The sequence below is a fragment of the Alosa sapidissima genome, chromosome 22 (genome assembly GCF_018492685.1).
Source record: "Alosa sapidissima isolate fAloSap1 chromosome 22, fAloSap1.pri, whole genome shotgun sequence".
Taxonomy (NCBI): domain Eukaryota; kingdom Metazoa; phylum Chordata; class Actinopteri; order Clupeiformes; family Clupeidae; genus Alosa; species Alosa sapidissima.
Window position 1 is genome coordinate 10645467 of NC_055978.1, and position 19059 is coordinate 10664525.

At 41.7% G+C, this 19059-nt stretch overlaps 1 protein-coding gene and 1 pseudogene across 1 annotated transcript; both read left to right on the forward strand.

Moving 5' to 3' along the window:
- The first annotated feature begins 6072 nt into the window (after nt 1-6072).
- LOC121697880 lies at nt 6073-7203 on the forward strand (annotated as a pseudogene).
- A 955-nt stretch (nt 7204-8158) lies between these two features.
- On the forward strand, nt 8159-13765 carry LOC121697769 (erythroblast NAD(P)(+)--arginine ADP-ribosyltransferase-like). Its single transcript, XM_042079450.1, has 3 exons — nt 8159-8227; nt 12652-12713; nt 12793-13765. Exons 1-3 carry the CDS (start codon nt 8221-8223, stop codon nt 13537-13539), a joined length of 816 nt encoding a protein of 271 aa, XP_041935384.1. The 5' UTR covers nt 8159-8220; the 3' UTR covers nt 13540-13765.
- Nucleotides 13766-19059: the final 5294 nt, after the last annotated feature.

The following is a 19059-nucleotide window of genomic DNA, read 5'->3' on the forward strand; positions in this document are numbered from 1 at the left end:
ATCTTTTAGACAGTTTCTTAAAAAAAAGGGGGGGGGGGGGAGCAGATAGATGCAATGATACAAGCTGAGTTCTTCTGATAGTCAAGTTATCCGTGTAACCAAAGATCTCTGGTGTAACCTTACCAGCAGATGGCGCTCTATGCACTGTACTTGAGAAGGTGACGCTAGAACAAAGAAATCGTTGGGAGGACATGAGTGTCAGTCAGAGCCCTTCTGAACGGTTTTGTCAGGTAAACATTGTAAACACAACTCTGGTAATAGTCAACTGTAATGAGAGAGTAAAACTGAAGTTTTGTAACTATAACACACTATAACAATGAATTTGGTGGTAGTGTTGGATGGCTTTTGTGGCTAAAACGGGTGCTTGGTTAAGGTTTCTACCACAGAAGCCTCAGTTTAGCTCAGCAATCTGTGAAACCTAACGTATTGATAGTCAGTGTTATAGTTTAGAAATATATGGCTGTTTAGAAGATATATGCTTGGTAATACACAGTGTAAAGTATGTCTGAAAGGAGTTAATGTTGAGTATATTTAGTTGTTTTGTTTATTAGCTTCATATTGTGTCATGCAAGCTGTCTAATGATTACATCTTAGCTACCGCTAATCGCGAATGCAAATTAGCAGTTTAGCATTATATAATTCTAGGGGTGTAACTGTAGCCTGCTAGCACAAATATTTTTGCTGTGCAAAAGTATTTTGAAAAGGTGTGAAAATGCTTTTTGAGATTTTGACTAAACTAACATATGGTCTGCTTTTTAATACGTTTGTGTGGGAATTTGAATCATGGTCGCCAGTGGTGGACGAAGTACACAAATCCTATACTTGAGTGAAAGTAGAGATACACAGGTCAAATGTTACTCCAGTTGTCACACTTCAAGGATGGCAAGACGCAAGTGCGAAGCAACTGAGAAGTTTAATCACTGGCTTCACAAAGACACTTGAAGAGTCACAAACAACACCAGAGCAGTCTATAGCAACTAGTAGACTTTGCAAGGTGCAAGCCAAACTAAGGGGTTCAAATACAACTGAAACTAAGTGGATACAGGTGCAGGTAAACAAAACAGGTGCTGACAATCTAGTGAATACAGGTGCAGGCAAACAAGTAATCAGTAGATGGGCGATGCTGAACGTCGGAATGTCCTTGGGCTTAAAGAGTGGGTCGATGATGTGATTGAAGTCGTTACAGTAGCCCCCCCTTGAGGCACAGCTCCAGCTGTGGAGCGACATCGATGAGGGATGCGACCACGAGGACGTGGAGCGCTTCCAGGGGGCCGACCACGAGGACGAGGTGCTGGACGGTCTGGATTGTTGCGATGGTACTCCAACAGCATAGTCGAGTCGAGGATGTCAGAGCGGGGGACCCAGCACTGCTCCTCAGGATCGTATCCCTCCCAGTCCACCAAATACTGCAAACGTCCGGCCCGTCGTCTGGAACTCAGGATTGCCCGTACTGCATATGCCGGTGCACCATCAATATCCAAAGCGGGAGGTGGAATGTCCCGTGGCACTGCCTCTGCCAGGGGACCCGGAATCACTGGCCTGAGAAGGGAGACATGAAATGTAGGTGAGATTTTATAATCAGACGGTAATTGTAAACGGTAGGACACTGGGTTGATCCTCCGCAGGACCTTGAATGGACCCACAAAACGGGGACTGAGCTTTCAGCAAGGTAAGCGGAGCTTGATGACCAGCAGCCTCATTTAATTCAGTATTTTGTGCCATTGGTTAACATTAAAGGTGCGATTTGTAGGATTGTTACCGAACGTTCTGTAGGCCAAAATCAAAACTCTGGTGAACGTTCTCAAGACTACCAGACGCGAGCCTCTTCTGGGTTGCCAGATGTAATGAAGACTTAGCTAACGTTAGTTGACCTGCAGCTGCTTTAACGTTTCTCCAACCATGACCCAGCTACACATTAAGGAAACAATGAAAACAAAAAATACCTCTCTAACCAACGTAACATATTTAGCTGAAGTCAGCGATGCAGATGAAGTTTAGCCTAGGCTACCTGTTGTGGAGAAATATGGCCAGCTCTGCGTCAGACTTGATATTCTTCATTTGACGACGACGTCACCATATCAGGAAGCTCTTCCGATGTCCACTTAATTTGTTTCTTGTTTTAATTTTGTAAATTTGCCTGCCTCTCGTAGGCGTTCATGACTACAACTGACAGCTGTTGACAGTTGGCCTTTGCTAATTTGGCAACCCAAATAGGAGGACGTGCTAGCCCATTATTAATACGCTATTCTAGAATGAATCGTTCAAAACATAAACGAAAATTCCAAGAGATTCCGCCCCGTAACTCATTTTTTTCATGGGTTTTACGGGTTAGAGTAATGTTGTCAAATAAGCCATTACATCAATTCATCGTGTTTCCTTACTCTCTGACAACATATGGTGATCATTTTCTGAATGGTTACAGTTTATTTTCCATTATTTCCTACATACTGGACCTTTAAACATACAGGCAATCCCCCACATTACATTGTAGAAGATGATAGGGGGAAAAGCAAGAAATAAGAGAATACAGCTTTTAATCATTTTCAAATGCATGCACATTTTATTTTGTGTGAAAACATTTCCAGAAGGTATTTTCTAAATTAGCCTACTTACATAAAATCATTGGCAAACCAAACAGAGATATTGTACCATATGTGTTGTATGCAAAACAGATTTCCAAAGATTGCTGCTGAGTTCTAAGAGTGCTCCAGACCACTCCTACCAACAAACGACGTACAAAAGACATTCGTAGCAAAGTACCTTTCGGGAAATGCGTGAAAACGTTAGGATAGAACTAAGGTACAGGTTACGAACAATGCTCGTGCCGCCAGCCAGCAAGCTAGGCCACTCATTTTCATTTGTTTGTTTTTTGGTTATTGTTTTATTTGTGTGCATTGCAATGTGTGTAGGCCTAAACCGCTGCACTGTTTGGATACTCTGCTCTGACAGCTCAACTACAGATAGGATTCTCAAATTGGTATATTGATTATGTCTACGTGATCTCTCGCAGCAAAACATTTTTCTTTCCCATATTTACTGTAGAAAAAAATTCCCTTCTGTGCTTTTATTTGCTATTTGCTATACTGTTTGCTTGGTAAACCACATTGAATTACCTCTGTGTAAATACATTTGAATTGACTTGACTAATGTCACACCTTAGCCAGGGGAATTTGCTTTTCCAGTCGGACCTGAATGCCCGACGTTTCGCTTTCTTTCTTTTCTAGTGGAGCAGCCACTATCTGTGGTCTCTGTGACTTCAGACTGTATCCCAGACTGTGCTGTTGCTCCCGTTGTCCGTTGTTATGGCAACGAGTCCCTTTTCGTTAAGCCCCCAACTAGCTAGGCAGGGCATCGTGCACTATCGTGCAGAGCTTCGACGATATGTTCGCCAGTCGGAAGGTCACCTAGTTCTGCCCGTGATCTAGTTTCGCCCTTTCGCATGTATGTGTCACTTAATATTAATTTCTATACTAAGACGGCGGATTCTTAAAGAAATGCAAGCACCCAGCCCATACGTGTATTTAACTTAGCTATGTACCAAAAATGAAATTGTACAGTGACTCGAAGAGCTGTAAACAGTGTTGTAAAGCTGCGTGTACAAAACTGCTTGGAGCTACAGTGAAATTTTGATTTCACAACGAGAATTCTCGGTCTTACCATTGTGTTGTGTGTGTGTGTGTGTGTGTGCCGCTGAAATAGGGCACCCAGCAGTAGTACCAAACTCAAAATCAAAAATCTGTGTCCACCATGTTTGAAAGTTTGTAGTGCTGCGAGTTGTAATACCGACATATTGCACAGTCCTATTATTGTGTGTGCTTTAAAGGCAAACTGTGCAGGTTTTTTAGCTAAATATGAAGGTTTTTTAGGTTAATTTACCTTAATTAACAGCTTCGAAGTCATTGGAATGGTGGCTGTCTCGCTTCCGCCTGTGAGCGGAAAAACCACCCTTGCAATTTTGGGCCGACGAGCCACCGGCCTCAGTGTCAGGAAGTATAACGAGTGTAACGAATTGCTTTACTGCATTTAAATACACATACACGCCAGGCACCGGCTAGAACAAGGTAGCGATGGAGTTTCTCAGACATTCGTCATGGCAGAGCCAGCAAAAACCGAGAAAACAGCGAAGAAATTGCCAATGCTGCATAGTTTCTCTTTAATACAGTTAATAAAACATAGTCTAAGGTAGGCAGAGGTTATTTAATTCCCCCATAGAGGCAAGTCTATAACGTTCAAACAAAACTGAAAATTCATTCAAGTTGAGCTTATAGGACTAGATAGTACAATCCTTTAGATAATCAGTGCTTAGTATTGAGTGAGGTAGGGGTAAAGGGGTAAACGCTTCACTGGGGTCTTCAGATGGGCACCCTCCTTCATTGGTGTTTCGTTGATAGGCCCACGACACCTCCAAAGGGCTCAACGGCAACACATGGTGTCCCAGGTGCGCCCCCCTCTGCTTTTACCCCTTGATGGTCATTTTGCAGCCCAGTTGGGTTCCTTTATCTTGATCCATAACCAGTTGCTGCTTCGTTCAGCAGCTTCTGCCAGTGATTTGACGGCCTGTCCTCGCACTCCCATTCCCTTAAATTACACTCATTTTCCGCCTCCCCTTGAGTTAAACAATTGATGTTTACCTTTCTCAAGGCGTACTCTCTCTTTTCTCTCTCTGTCTGGAGTCTTCACTTTCTCACGTTGTCTTTTGTCCTCTTTTACGCTAAACTGTATGGTTTCATGTCGTGTGTGTGTGTGTGTGTGATTTCATGTTGTGTGTAGCGTGGTCCAGTCGATCATGTGTAGTGTCCCACGGATGGAAAGTGGAAACTGTGGCCCTGTTTATGGGCTGGATTTGGAGCTGGTAATGGCTTGTGAGTGGAGAGTGTTTGTTAGCATTAAAAACGGTCTCCACTGATAAATATCACACTTGCTTACTTGGAAATAAGGTCTTATGTCCAAAATCCCGAACCACCCCTTTAATCAGATACCTCACCCAGCTTTCCCATCAGACTCTGCCAACCCGGTCCCGTGGGACACACACTAACACACACACAACTTCATATTTATGTGAGAAGATCCAGGCATGGTGTATGCACAGTGGCCAGGTGTTTCCTGCACCACACCTGTCGTGTCGTCCATTTCCATGCATACAACAGTGTGTGTGTGTGTTTGTACTTTCTGCATCTGAGCACCGCTGTGGTGTTGATCCAGGAAAGATTGAGTCAGGGACCAGCCGTACCATTTTTAGCTCTAGCCTAGCATAACTTGAATTTCCCCTAGGGATCAATAAAGTGTCTATCTATCTATCTAGCGAGCGGAGAAACAGTTTATGTGAGCACGTACAGTGAAACTGAAAGAAAGGGGGCTGATGTTGCACATACATATTGATATTAGCAAACAGGCAAAGGCATTTGTGGAGCACAACATAGATTCCTGTTTGCTCAACTGCAAGTTTTTTTGTGCTCGAGTTTCATTTTTCCTCAAAATATAATTTGTGTGCTCACTCAAATTGTGCTACTGCTCATAAACTGCTCATAAAAGTGGAACAAATGTAACTCCATATAAATATGTCTACTCTACCTTTTGCTATTGTAGTGAAAGTTGCATTGCTGCACAGTCAGTTGAACAGTGGACTACTCTTGAGGCATTTAGTCTACTCATACTGTATCTTAAATTAAGATTATTACACAAAAATCAGTCTACCTTAGCCTAGCCATGTATTTTATATTGTATTTTCTGCTGGTCCTATCTCAACGAACCATTCTCAAACAAAAATGAAATGACACAATCTCAGAATTTACTGTGCAAAGAGCCAACCATGTTAATCTTACAATATAAATGGATTTCCCAAGGATATTTAGTCCATTATAATCACATGGAAATTTGAGTTGAAAATCTGATGTATATGGCTTGTCTTACGTTGGGTTTTATATGATTCTACAAAATAATTTACAATACAGCACTTGATTTTGCTACGTGCACATCAGACACTCTCTCATTGTGATTGTTATCCTCTTTTCAGCTGCACATGTACTGATAGGATCAAACCAGACTGCATCACCTAAATGAGGTTGTTCAGCCATGCAGTGTTCCCAGAAGGCTGTGATTCTGCTTGTGCTGGTGTTTATAGCGATCCAGTACACAGCGATCAGGACTTATATAGCCAAACCTTTTCAGATGTCGCCCACGTTCCACGTCTCCGGGAAGACTCACATCCTCATCCTGGCCAACACGCATAGCGGCTCCTCCTTCGTGGGGCAGCTGTTCAACCAGCACTTGGACATCTTCTACCTGTTTGAGCCGCTCTACCACGTCCACACCACCCTGCTGGCCCACATGCCTGGTCAAGTCATGCCGCCAGCTGACCAGCGCTTGTTGCTGGGCACCAGCCGTGGCCTCCTGCGGAGCCTGTACAGCTGCGACCTCTACTCCCTGGAAAGCTACATCAAGCAGGTGTACAGCAACCACACCACAACCAAGCTGTTCCGTCAAAACACTAGCCGCGCGCTGTGCTTGGCGCACGTCTGCAATGCGTCCAGCCCAACATCGACCACCATTGAGGGGGGCGACTGCGCAGCCAAGTGCCCTACGCTCAATCTGATGCTGGCCGCTGCTAGCTGCGAGGAGCACCAGTATGTGAACATCAAGACGGTGCGTGTGCCGGAGGTGGGTGATCTCTGCCCGCTGTTCGAGGACCCGCGGCTGAACCTGAAGGTGATCCAGCTGGTGCGGGACCCACGCGGCATTCTCGCCTCCCGGATCGTCACATTTTGGAAAGTGTACTGGCTTTGGTTTGTCTGGGGGGGCACAGGCCAGAAGCCCCAAAAACTGGACCTGACGCAGCTGACCACCATCTGCGACGACTTCCTCAGCTCCGTATCCACGGCCATGAGCAGGCCACCCTGGCTTAGGGGATGCTACATGCTGGTGTGCTACGAGGACTTGGCTCTCGACCCGCTCCAGAGGACGACAGAGATTTACAACTTCCTGGGGCTGGCCATGGACAAAAGTGTGGTGGATTGGATTCAGAACAACACTAGAGGGAGCAGGGAGTGGTTCGCCCAGGGTCAATATAGCACTACGAGAAACTCGGCCGCCAACGCGTAGAGTTGGAGGCACAAATTGTCTTTCAACGTTGTTAATTACACTCAAACTGTCTGTCAGCAGAGAGTCTCGCTGATTGAGGACAAAACATTTGAACCTTTTTTGTAAAAAAGGTAATGATGCTTTTTTTTCTAGTTTTGATATGTTTACTGTTGCCTTTAATTTATTCATAAATTGATGTTAAGCAACTAACAATTAACAACTACTGGAAGATCATTTTTGTGTTGATGTGATTCTAGTGCATCTAAGATGCATAATCTCACTTAAAACCCTTGTAAGGCTGTTATTTCGATAAAAAAGTTAATGTTTACAGCGCGTTGTTGCTGGGGATTGTATATCACTCACCACTACAGTGCAGAAGTATGATAAAAATGCATTTAAAATGTGAATGTTGCAGTCAACCTCAACAGTGCTTTGTTAGCTGTCAGAAAGTAATTACTGTAGCTATGTGAGCCTAATACAAATAAGGTTATATTTTGTTACAGAGCAGTAACCAACATCAAAACATTTGTTGCACATGTCCCTTTAGGGGCTCTGAACTTCCATTCATAGTTATGCTAAAACCAAAGTCCTTTAAGGCAAGTGCCTCCACTCGGCGGCCATATTGTAACGCTTTTTGGGCACTTATCAGGCATCTATTTCGGGCAGAACTGTGTGTGTGCAAGGCTTCACGAATCACGACACACCAACCTCGCTCCAGCTGCGAGATCACATCACATGATTGGCGTGGTGTATGAAAACATATCACATGATTGGCACGATGTATTCACATGTCCTACATGCTTTATGTCCTACATATGTCTACATGTATGTATTGTTTCTGTCCTTTGTATGCTGTCCTCTATACTTAAATGAGCTGCCCAGGGATGCAAAAAGAATTTCAACACAAACTGACAAATAAAGTGTATCGTATGTTAACTTTTGGCAGCGGAGTGGACGAAATATGTGTAGATGACTGCCATGTTTGCATTACAAACGTCCCATATATTTCTATGGGAGATTCTTTGAGTGCTGTGTCTCATTAGAAAGTCTGCTAAAATTTTTTTAGGTTTACTGCCTGAAATATCCGATTGTCCGATATCCGCTGGCCTGGTGGGTCGTCTACTTCCACCCTTTCAACGGCACATGAACGGTAAGACTGAGAATTCTCGTCGCTACTTCAAAATTCCACTTGAGCTCCAAGCGGATTTGTACATGCAGCCTTACAACACTGTTTACAGCTCTTCGAGTCACGGTAAAATGTCATTTTTGATACATAGCTAATTTAGATACACCAATGGTGTGGGTGCTTGCGTTTCTTTAGGAATCCCCCGTTTTGGTTTGTATAGAAATTAATATTAAGTGACTCATACATGCAAGAGAACGGAAACACGGGACTGGTGGTAATAGGGGGCATTCCGATACATTATGTATATTGCTAACAGAATTTATGGTTTTCACATTTTCAGTGACTACACTGTTTCTTGCAAATAGCTATTGGCAGTATGTAACGAGCAATTGACAAGCAACCGAGGTTCAAGTCTGGTCTGGGGTCGTTTTCCGAGCCCACTCATTTCCTGCCATCTCTTCAGTTTTCTCTCAATCTAAAAGGCCTGAAAATGTAAGAGAATAGAATATAGGCAACATAGAATAGAGGCAAAGCTGATTATGCTGATGGTGAGGAACAGTATTCCCACAGTCATCAGTAGACGGCAAATATATGTCAGACAGCATAGTTTATCTTGGAAATATACTATAAACTTATCATTTTTATGTTAGGGTTCCTGTAATGTCTACTGTAATACTGTAAGATAGATAAATAGATAGATACTTTATTGATCCCCAAGGGGAAATTCAAAGGTCTCAGTAGCATACAGACATCACACACAATATGCACTTACAGCAGAAATGGTAAATATAAGTAAACATATAACCAAACTCCACTGTACAATAGAGACAGTAGAAGACCACCAAGAAAAACACCAAAGGCATTATGTCAGTGGCAGCCTTTGACTAAAATCTTTTAGCAAAATGACCAGGCAAATCATGCAAATAGCTTGTGACCCCTCCAGTATTTTCTGTGACACATTTTCACACTTGCACATTTCATTAAAAGTTGTTTACTGCTTATAACTATATATATGTATGTGACAAATAAAAAAAAATGGCAGACATTGTATTTAATAATATTTTTTTTGCCAACAGATAGTATTTAATGTCTAATGACCTATTATTAAGGCCCAATACAAATACACCCATAGACAGTGTTGCCACAGTTACCTTGAAAAAGTAATCTGATTATTGATTACTCCTTTAAAAAGTAACTTAGTTACTTTACTGATTACTTGATTTTAAAAGTTAGATTACAAGTTACTTTATTAGTTCAGCAGCTGCCGACAACACCCCCACCGCCTCAACATAAAAATGATAACCAGTTTTGCCAATACTCACTACTGGAAGTGCATTTTAACAGTAATGTCAACAATGTATAGCAGACATCCCAACCTAACCTACTTAGATACTGAAATTCAGATGTTTGCTCAATAATGTCCAGTCAGTACACCAAATAAGGAAGGCCTATTGATAGAAATTGTGATAGTAAAATATGTAGATTTTGGTAGTTTGGCCTTTTCTTGTAGCCTTGGCAACTAGCCATCTAGTATAGGCCTGAGTAATATGCAAATGAAATTACACTTGTTAAACTCACCTCAACAAATCTTTTGCAATCATTTAACCCGCCGTCACTGTTACAAATAGTGCAGTCAGTGTGCAAGACTATCATTATGTTTTACTCTTATGAGACAATTGGGTACACTTTTGTGTAGGCTAGTCTGATGTGAAATGGGTCTTAAATGTTCCTTTTTTAAGGGGGAACTGACTCTGCCATGACACTCCTGTTCCTAGGTACACTGACTGAACTGATTAATTAAGTTCGGGAGAAAAGAGATCAAGCCCACATACACTGAAAATTGATTGGTTGGTTTAGCAAACCAGACCAGGATGCTCTTCATGCACACACGCACCACTCCTCTCTCTCTCCCTCTCCGTTGTGTGCGCGTTAAACTCAGATGCACACACGATTTGAAGTCCGGTCTGGCTTGCGTGCTCTTGTTCGCTCTAGGTTCCGGGAGATTTTATGTATGTATTGCGGGCGTCAGGAAGCCGCTATCAATATGTGGGAGACTCCCAAAACTTCGGGAGACTTGGGATTTCTAGCTACAGTAGACAGCACTTTGTCACCAGCACAGAATGTACAATGCACCTTAATGTTGTCATGTTTAGCTGACACAAACTCAAAATAATGACTGTATAAATAAAATGTGCATCTCTCTCCTCCCTCCATTGTTGTTTACGTTTGTGTCGCTGCGTGGTTTTACATGTGAGTTGTCCTCATGCTGAAAACGTGAGCATAGCCTACTGTACATGATGTTAATCCCCGAGACAAGAAGAAAGCAAAGAATATATATTTTACTAAGGAAAATGACAAAGATAGTAGTGACTTAGATAAGTAACTTTAATCTGATTACTGGTTTGTAAATAGTAATGCGTTAGTTACTCGTTACCGAAAAAAGTGGTCAAAATAGACTAACGCGTAACGCGTTACTGGCATCACTGCCCATAGAGATATACATAATAAAGGCTAGATGTCTCGTCCGTGCTGCTGGCCAATGGAGGTCGACGTCCGCACCTGGAGGCCATCTTGCCACAGTCAGCTCGCTAACTCATAAAATTGTGTTTCAATGGTGCACTTTTTAAATAACCTTGCTCAATTTTCTACTGATTTTCAAACAGTTTGGTTATAAATGTCAGCTGATGTAGTTATGACACTGCATACTTATGAATTATAACTTCAATTATAAGCATCCAGATTATAGGTACATTAGCGAAACCAAACCATTTGTAAATCCGTCAAAGATTTCAGCGAGATATTAGCATATTTGTGTTCGTGCAGATCACTGACCTTACATCAGGTACCACAGAGCCCACCAGATAGATTGCCTGTGACAAGATGGCCGCCGGTGATGCCGTTAGAGACTCCACCATAAGTCATCTAGCCTTTATTATGTATATCTATGAACACACCCCCCAACCATGGCCGGAGAAAAAAACTCACTCCAAGCTGACCTCAAAACTTGAGAGTCCTGTTTGTGTGTGTCTCACTATCAGTGGTGCCGATTATGTGTATCAATCTCAGTCAAGACATAGGCCTATGTGTGTGTGTGTTTGTGTGGGTGAGAGAGAGAGAGACAGAGTGAGTGTGTGTGTGTGTGTTTGGGTGTGTAGAGTATTTCAGACACTCTGTTACTCTGAGTAGTTCTCTTCACTCTCCTCTGAGCTGCGAGATCAGTGCTCCTCTACTCCCAACTCATCATGATCAACTAGACCATCAGCTAATCTTCCTACCACTTCACCCCGACACCCAGCAGCTAAGAAGATAGCTCTCAGGTGCTAATACTAATTACTTATAGTTACTAATATTCAAACATACAGCAGCTCAGGTGCTAATACTAATTACTTATAGTTACTAATATTCAAACACTCAGCAGCTCAGAAGTAAGTATACGTATAAGTATATATACTCTTTTGATCCTGTGAGGGAAATTTGGTAAGACAGCATCTTAGGTGCTAATACTAATTAGGCTACTTATAGTTACTAATATTCTAACTCTCCATTGCTCAGGTAATATTCTAACAAACTAAATCTAAACTACTAATGTGTCATATTTGCTCTGTAATTCAGACTCATATAGTGTCTCACTTAAAATAGCCGTCACCCATGGTACAAAGTGGTATTACAAGAGAGCCGGCTCAGTGCCTAGCAGGTTTGCATGCTAACTTCAGTGGATATCGGGACAATATGGAGCAGCCATTTTAGACATATTGAAACGGCTGTAGCTTCCCATTCTGTTGCTAATTGTAGGTAATTATTGGATGTTTTAAACTAAATAAAATGCCACATAGCTCATTTAAACCAGATGAATTGGTGACCGTGTTTTTGAATTTGTCCTCCAAAACGTCTTGTCAATGCAATCAGTCATCATTCGGTGACTTTACATCATCTGAATAACTGTGTCTGTTGTATCTTCTCCTCAGATTTTATTACTGACTATTTACAGGCCTCCAAAACCTTCAGCTAGTCTTTCTTGAAGAGCTAGGTGAACTGATTTGTCATTTGCATAGAGTTCGACTGTTTTGTTATATCAGGGGATCTAACCTAACAGTAACTGACTTTGAGTCATTTCAGCTGTACCCTCCTTATCGTGTCTAGTGGACGTGGTTGGCATATCTTTCAGCATGTGCGTGTTTTGGTTTAGCCGAGTTGGCATACATTAGTAGCGTTGGCATATCTTTCAGCATGTGCGTGTTTTGGTTTAGCCGAGTTGTTGATGTCATCAGCTTGTTCCGTCTCAAGGCTGGCAGAAAAAATGTTGGGTGCAGGAGAGAGGTGATTTTTTTCAGTAAGGTTCGCAACACAAACATGTGCTCACTGGCTGTCAGCTGAGCAAGTATAATTCTAGACAGCTGTTTTACAGCTGTGGCGGTTGTTTTTAAACATCTTGCTTTTTTGACATTTAGGCAGAATGATGACTTTTGCTGTGCTGATTCTCATCTTGACATCTGTAGCTGCTTTTGAAAAGGTAATCTCACCACCGATCACTTGCAAAAACATGACTACGTATCAGTATATTTGAGAATATTGTATGTGTCTGTGTGCAGCTATTCCCAAGAGAGGCCAGACCACCGGCGACGCTGGACATGGCAGAGAAGTCTGCTGATGATCAGTACCAGGGCTGCACAAAGGAAACGTCATGCTTGGTAGAGAATACATATCTAAAAAAAGAACTTAGTTCAAAGAACTTCAGCCCAGCTTGGAGTGAAGGCCAGCAGTGGTGTTCCAGTAATAAGAAAGGAGATACTTTGGGAGGAATTAATTACTGCACTGCCTTGTACGTGTATACTCTACTTGACCCACCGATATATAAAGCTTTCAATACTGACACTCGTGGTGGGAAAACTCAATACACAGGACAGACATATCAGTGGTATTCTCTTCACTTTTTGTTGACACGTGCAGTACAAGTTCTGAAGGATAGAGAGAGGGAAAATGGAACTGAATGCAGATCAACATATCGTGGTAAAGGGTTTGAATTTGATAAAAATGTTCTGAACAAAGAGGTTCGATTTGGCTCTTTCTCGTCCTCCTCCATTACACGTAAGGTGGCAGAGGACTTTGGAAAGGTGACGTGTTTTGAAATCAACACATGCCATGGTGCCAATATCACAGAATATTCCGCCAACCCAGCTCAGGAAGAAGTGCTTATTCCTCCATATGAGACCTTTAAAGTCTCTCAAGTCTCAGAGAGAGGAAACAATCCTGATCTATGGTGCAACACTGTGTATAAGTTGGAGAGTTCTGGGATCAAAAGTGACCTGAACTGTGCATTAGCACCAAAAAAGGCATGATTTATCAGAAATACAGAGACATTTATGTGGCCAATCATAACTTTTATTCATAGCCTTTTCTTACACTGAAAAACAATCTGTAAAAGTTCAAAATATGAAAAGCCTTATCATTTCACCTTTCTGATCATCTTTAACATGAAGTGTGGCATCATCTTACATGCTAGTGCAGTCTCACTTAGACCTGTCAATCTGTCTGTCCTTTGCTCTGGGAGATGGTAACACTTAGCATGGGCAATTACAATGTGCAAGTTAAAGCTAGTAGTTTTGTTTCCCATACATGAATGAAGTGTATTGTGTTGTAATTTCTTGTGTAGTTCATGGGACATCGAGCCTCCCTGAATTCTTTGGTCATTAGACTGAAAACTCCCATCTTGGTTTATAAATGCCGATCAGTTTTCTATTATTTTACAGATTTGGGACTGCTATGTTTATTTTATGTTTTGGCTTGTTGTGTACTTTTTCTCTGTATGTTGAAGCACTGAGTCTAAATATATTAAATGTGCCATACAAATAAACTTTACTTGAGTTTTGATTCTCAAATTGCATTAACAGTGGGGTCCCCAGTGCCCCCCCCCCCCCCCCACACACACACACTCCACCTTTTACATCACTGTCATCCTGTATATGTGCACTTTACCCTCTCTCCCTCTGGTGGACTTTACATTATATGTCCCATACCTGTAGGAATCAAAGTATCTCTCTCATATATGCACACAGTCACACAGAAACAATAGTTCTGGAGTCCCATGCAGCTTAAACTTGTCAATAATGTGTGCAACTGTTGTCACCGAAACATCAAGCTGCTTGGAGATTATAGCCTTTGGGCCCTATTTTGACGATCAGAAACACAGTGCATAGCGTATTCTTAATACGACGGAAAGTTTATTCCTGTCTTACACTAAAATTTTTCGTCATGTGCTTCTTTTTTATTACACAAAGTATTACACCACTGACCAAGAAAAACCTGGTCTATTAGGGGTTTGCACCGACGTCACGTTCTGGCCGGTAACTATGGTAACCCAGCACGCGCAGCCATATTGGCGATACTCAGTGAATGAAGTACAATGGAGTATTATGCACTTTGGATATCTTATGAGATTGTAGCATGTCTAAACAACAGAAAAGCTCAGACGCATTTTGATAAGATGCAAAGGCATATAGGGCAGGACTTTGACCACAAGAAAAGGCGCGATATTTCGAAAAATTACGGATTATTGGCAGCGCAGATCCATATGAGTTGGGTGAGGGAGACGAAGTACCAAGTTCAACCACAAGCGCCCCCCCTTCCTCTGATAACTTCTGGCATTATTGTCCCTTCTCCCTGATTTTTTAATAACGTTTGGAAGTCGATACCTACACCAGATGTTTTTCTCAGTCTGACCTATTGGTACAACCTAAAACACGGCAATAATTAACCATTTTCCTTGACGATGTTAGGGATTTACTTCAGTGCCTAATGCTTTCTAATGAGGCGAGTATCTCCAATATGGCGATGTCCAGATCTGATGACACCCCTAATGGCAAAAGGCGCATATGAAGCACAGCTGAAGATGCACTGTCACGAGATGTAAGAAGGAACTCCTCTGCAAGATAAATGTCCTTAGGTTTTTCATTCAGTCATTCGAACATTATTGGGGTAAGTGTTGCTTTCGATGGTAACCCATTGTCAGGCAATAGTGAAAGTAATTAAGTAAGGGATAACGGCCGCCGAGGTGTCCTGTTATACGGAATTAATGGACGAGGGCGAGGGGCAAAGAACCCCCCTCCGCCCGAGTCCATTAATTCTGTATAACTGGACACACCTCGAAGGCAGTCATCCCGCTTATCACCCGGTTGCCACTGTAAAGCAAAGGAAACACACGGTTCCGTTTACAAAGTAGCTCACTAGTTCAGCTTGTTGTACAACTTTCGTTGGCCCTTTAACAGCGATAGCATGGACAGTTAGCTTGTTTACAGTTGATTCCATCGTTGCAAAGCCTGCTTCCAGGCTCAACCTTCGTCCTACTATCGTTGTTATAGTTACCATTCATAAGCATTGATATGGAACGGCGATTGAACTTTTTTTACTAGATCTACTTCATAGGTGTCCCGTTTTTCAGAATTAAAAGCCGCCTCGCCAGCCAATCAGAAAAGAGTATTTCTTCTCTCCGGGTGATAACATAACAGTGTTGTCATTGACTATAACACCACGGTGAAGTTAGTTTCACTTTGCCTATGAGTTCAAATAAGTTCAATCGAGTGCAGATGCGTGTAGGCTCTGCTAGGTTTTAGTAAAGCATGGTTTAGTGGAAAACCACCCCGAATGTGGACTAGACAAACCCCTACATGTATTTAAGGTATTCGCCAGTGACCATGCTTTTAGATCGCCAAAATAAGGCCCTTTACCTTAACACTGACTCTACAGCTGGGTCAGAAATCAGGTTACTTATTGAATATTGTGCATGTTAGATGCACATTTAAAAGTGACATAAGGAACGCCTTTCAGGTGTCACCGTCCCATCATCACCCCCAAGATAGGACTATCTTGTTGCGGGGATGTTAGATGTGCTCAAGCTCTGCCAGGTTGGAAGGGGATCGGGTGTGAACAGCCCTTTTTAAGTCCAGCCACAGATTTTCTATAGTATTGAGGTCTGGGCTTTGACTTGTTTTCCTTGTTGTCTTTAAACCATTTCTATGTAGTTTTTGCTGTATGCTTCGGCTCACTGTCTTGTTGGAGAGTAAATCTTCTCCCAAGTCGTAGTTCTCTTGCAAACTATATCAGATTGTCCTCCAGGATTTCCATATATTTTTGCTGAATTAATTTTACTTTTACCTTTACAAGCCTTCCAGGACCTGCTGTCAAGAAGCATCCCCACAGCATGATGCTACCACCACCATGTTTCAAATTAGAGATGGTGCGATTTTGGTGATGTGCTGTGTTTGGTGTCCACCAAAAATAGCATCTAGTCTGATGGCCAAAAAGCTCAATTTTGGTCTCATCAGATCAGACCAACAAACCTTCCATTTTACCTTATAGTCTCCCACATGTCTTGATGAACTTAATGAGAGCTTTGCCACTAAGCCATTGAGCTATTCTGTCCTGGCTAATACGTGAGCTGTATATGTAGACAGATAGCTAACAAAAAAGACCCAGTAGGCTTGAATCCAGTTTGAGTGCTTTACTGAAATCTTCTTTTTTGTAAAACTGCAACACAATGAAATGTACACAATGTTACCATAAAAATAAAATATGTGCCACAACACTGTACACACTTTCCTTCTTCCTTTTCAGGTTATAAATCAGGTAAGTAGGCTACAACACACTATTACTTTAACTAACACGCATCTTTCTCACAGTAGCTTATTCTCACACAGGTAAGTAGCAAGTAAGCAACACTTAACAATGGTTCACACATAAACATAGCTTATAGCCTGAATGAGGCTTGACAATGACCTAGCAGTTTAAATAGCATCCTGCTAACGCTGGCTAACTCGAGATTAGCAATAGCCTAGTTGGCACGGTTTTATAACTTAAAATAAATGTCTGGAACACCACCTTGGACATTACAGTGTCATAAAACAACTAAAATAACAAATTACATGCAAAACTCACTGTTGGTTCTGTTCCAAGGTTCAAACAACAAACTCTGTGGAGGAGCACTTAACCATGCTTGCACACTGGAAGTGCCTGGTAAATAAAGCTGCAGTAACATAAACCATAGGCATGGGCCAAATGATTCTATTCCGGGAATCAGTTCTTTCAGTTCCCTTCACCTTCACAAATCGTTCGTTTGATTCGTTCTTTCAGTTCCCTGAGTCAAAATATGCTTTAGAACACCGTCTCGGTAAGTCAAATATCCTTTAGAATGCCGTATCTGGTTGTCATATGGTCTGTTACATCATTTATGTAAATATCAAGCATAATATTAAGCACATACAAGCCTTTTTTCATAAATATACTGAATGGAATGCAGTAAGAATCAAATGGCGTCATCTAAGTTCTAGCGCTGGCAGGCAGGCACGTAAGTAAAGCCAGGCCTATCATTTGTTTACCCATGGCAACGTGGTTGCTACCTGCTGTAGTACTCTCATTCACGTTTTACACTCAATTGCGATATATGGTCGAGGGAGATGAAGCTCTATTTGTTAGTATATTTTATTACATGACCATATTTTTGTATGTTAAAAAATAACCAGTTCTCTTGTTTTGGGAATCAGTTCTCATCGTTCACCTTCGGGATTCATTCTTTCTGACCGAATCAGTCGCGAACTGCCCATGCCTAATAAACCACCACCAGGGGAAACTAAATCCCTCCCAGTTACTAACAGGAGTCAGAACAAGCTCTGACTGGTGAAGAACTTCGGCAAAAGTTGCTGTATGCATAGTTTCTCCCATCTCAGCTGCTGAAGCTTTTACAGTTTTTCTCAGTCGCTTTGGTGCTTTTTGCAGATCAGAATGAAAATTCTCATAACTATTAGTTCAACCTCCACAACATTTAGTCATTTGTGCACATCATAGTAGCAAATTCTGAAATTCTGAAAATGCTTTTGGACATGTATCAGTTGCTTTCATACAATTCTCTGCTGTTTTTTAACATTATCATTTGCTTATGTCATGTCAGTCAAAATGAACTATACTTATGGATACTGAATAGTCGTTCCCTATAAAACTAATAGTCTTCATTTCATTGCTTGAGTCATTACATACAAAATTGTTGAACTACTGTAGTTATCAAATTCTGTCACAATGCTGTAGAATTGCAAAGAGCATACAGTAAAAATGTACGTATTCAGTGTCTTGTACTCACTTACTCCCCTAACTACAGCAATGTGTAACTTTACTGTAGTTTTCAAATGGCTGTACAAGTACTGTATAGTGCTGTCTTGAGCATGTTCAGGTAGTGTCACCTTTTTTTCTGCCCTTTTTTTTGCATTGGAAAACACTGAGAGAACTGTCATAATGAAAACATGACAAAGCCATTTGACTATCTTGTTCATAAACGATGGTGTCAAGACTTCTCATTTTGATGACAGTTTCATTGACATTGAATACGTGCTTTTGAGGAATGGACTATCCATTTTGAGCAAGTGAAGTGCTTTTGCAGGTCATCCACTAGGTTTTGCAGTTTGCACTAATTGTTTTGAGAAATGCACTAACTGCTGTGCAAATGTTAATAGTGATGTGAGAATAGCACCAAAGCGACTGAGAAAAACTTCTTCAGAGTTGTCATAGATGCCTTGGTGGCCTCCCCCACCATTAATTCTTGAACGGTCACTCAGTTTGTGGTGATCGCCTGCTCTAGGCAGTTGTACAATTTTTTTCATATTCCTGACATTCCTTAAAATGATGGATGCAGTTCCACCAGAGTTCCACTGGGTGCGATCGCCATGAGTGAAGAATGAATGGGAGTCAATGGAGCTAGACAGCTAAATTTGTCTCTTTCACCTGATTGTCGTTGACAAATCTTAGATTTGATTGTAGTTTGTATAACTTCAACATGGGTTATAGGTCAAAAGTTGAATGAACGAGTACTTATGTCC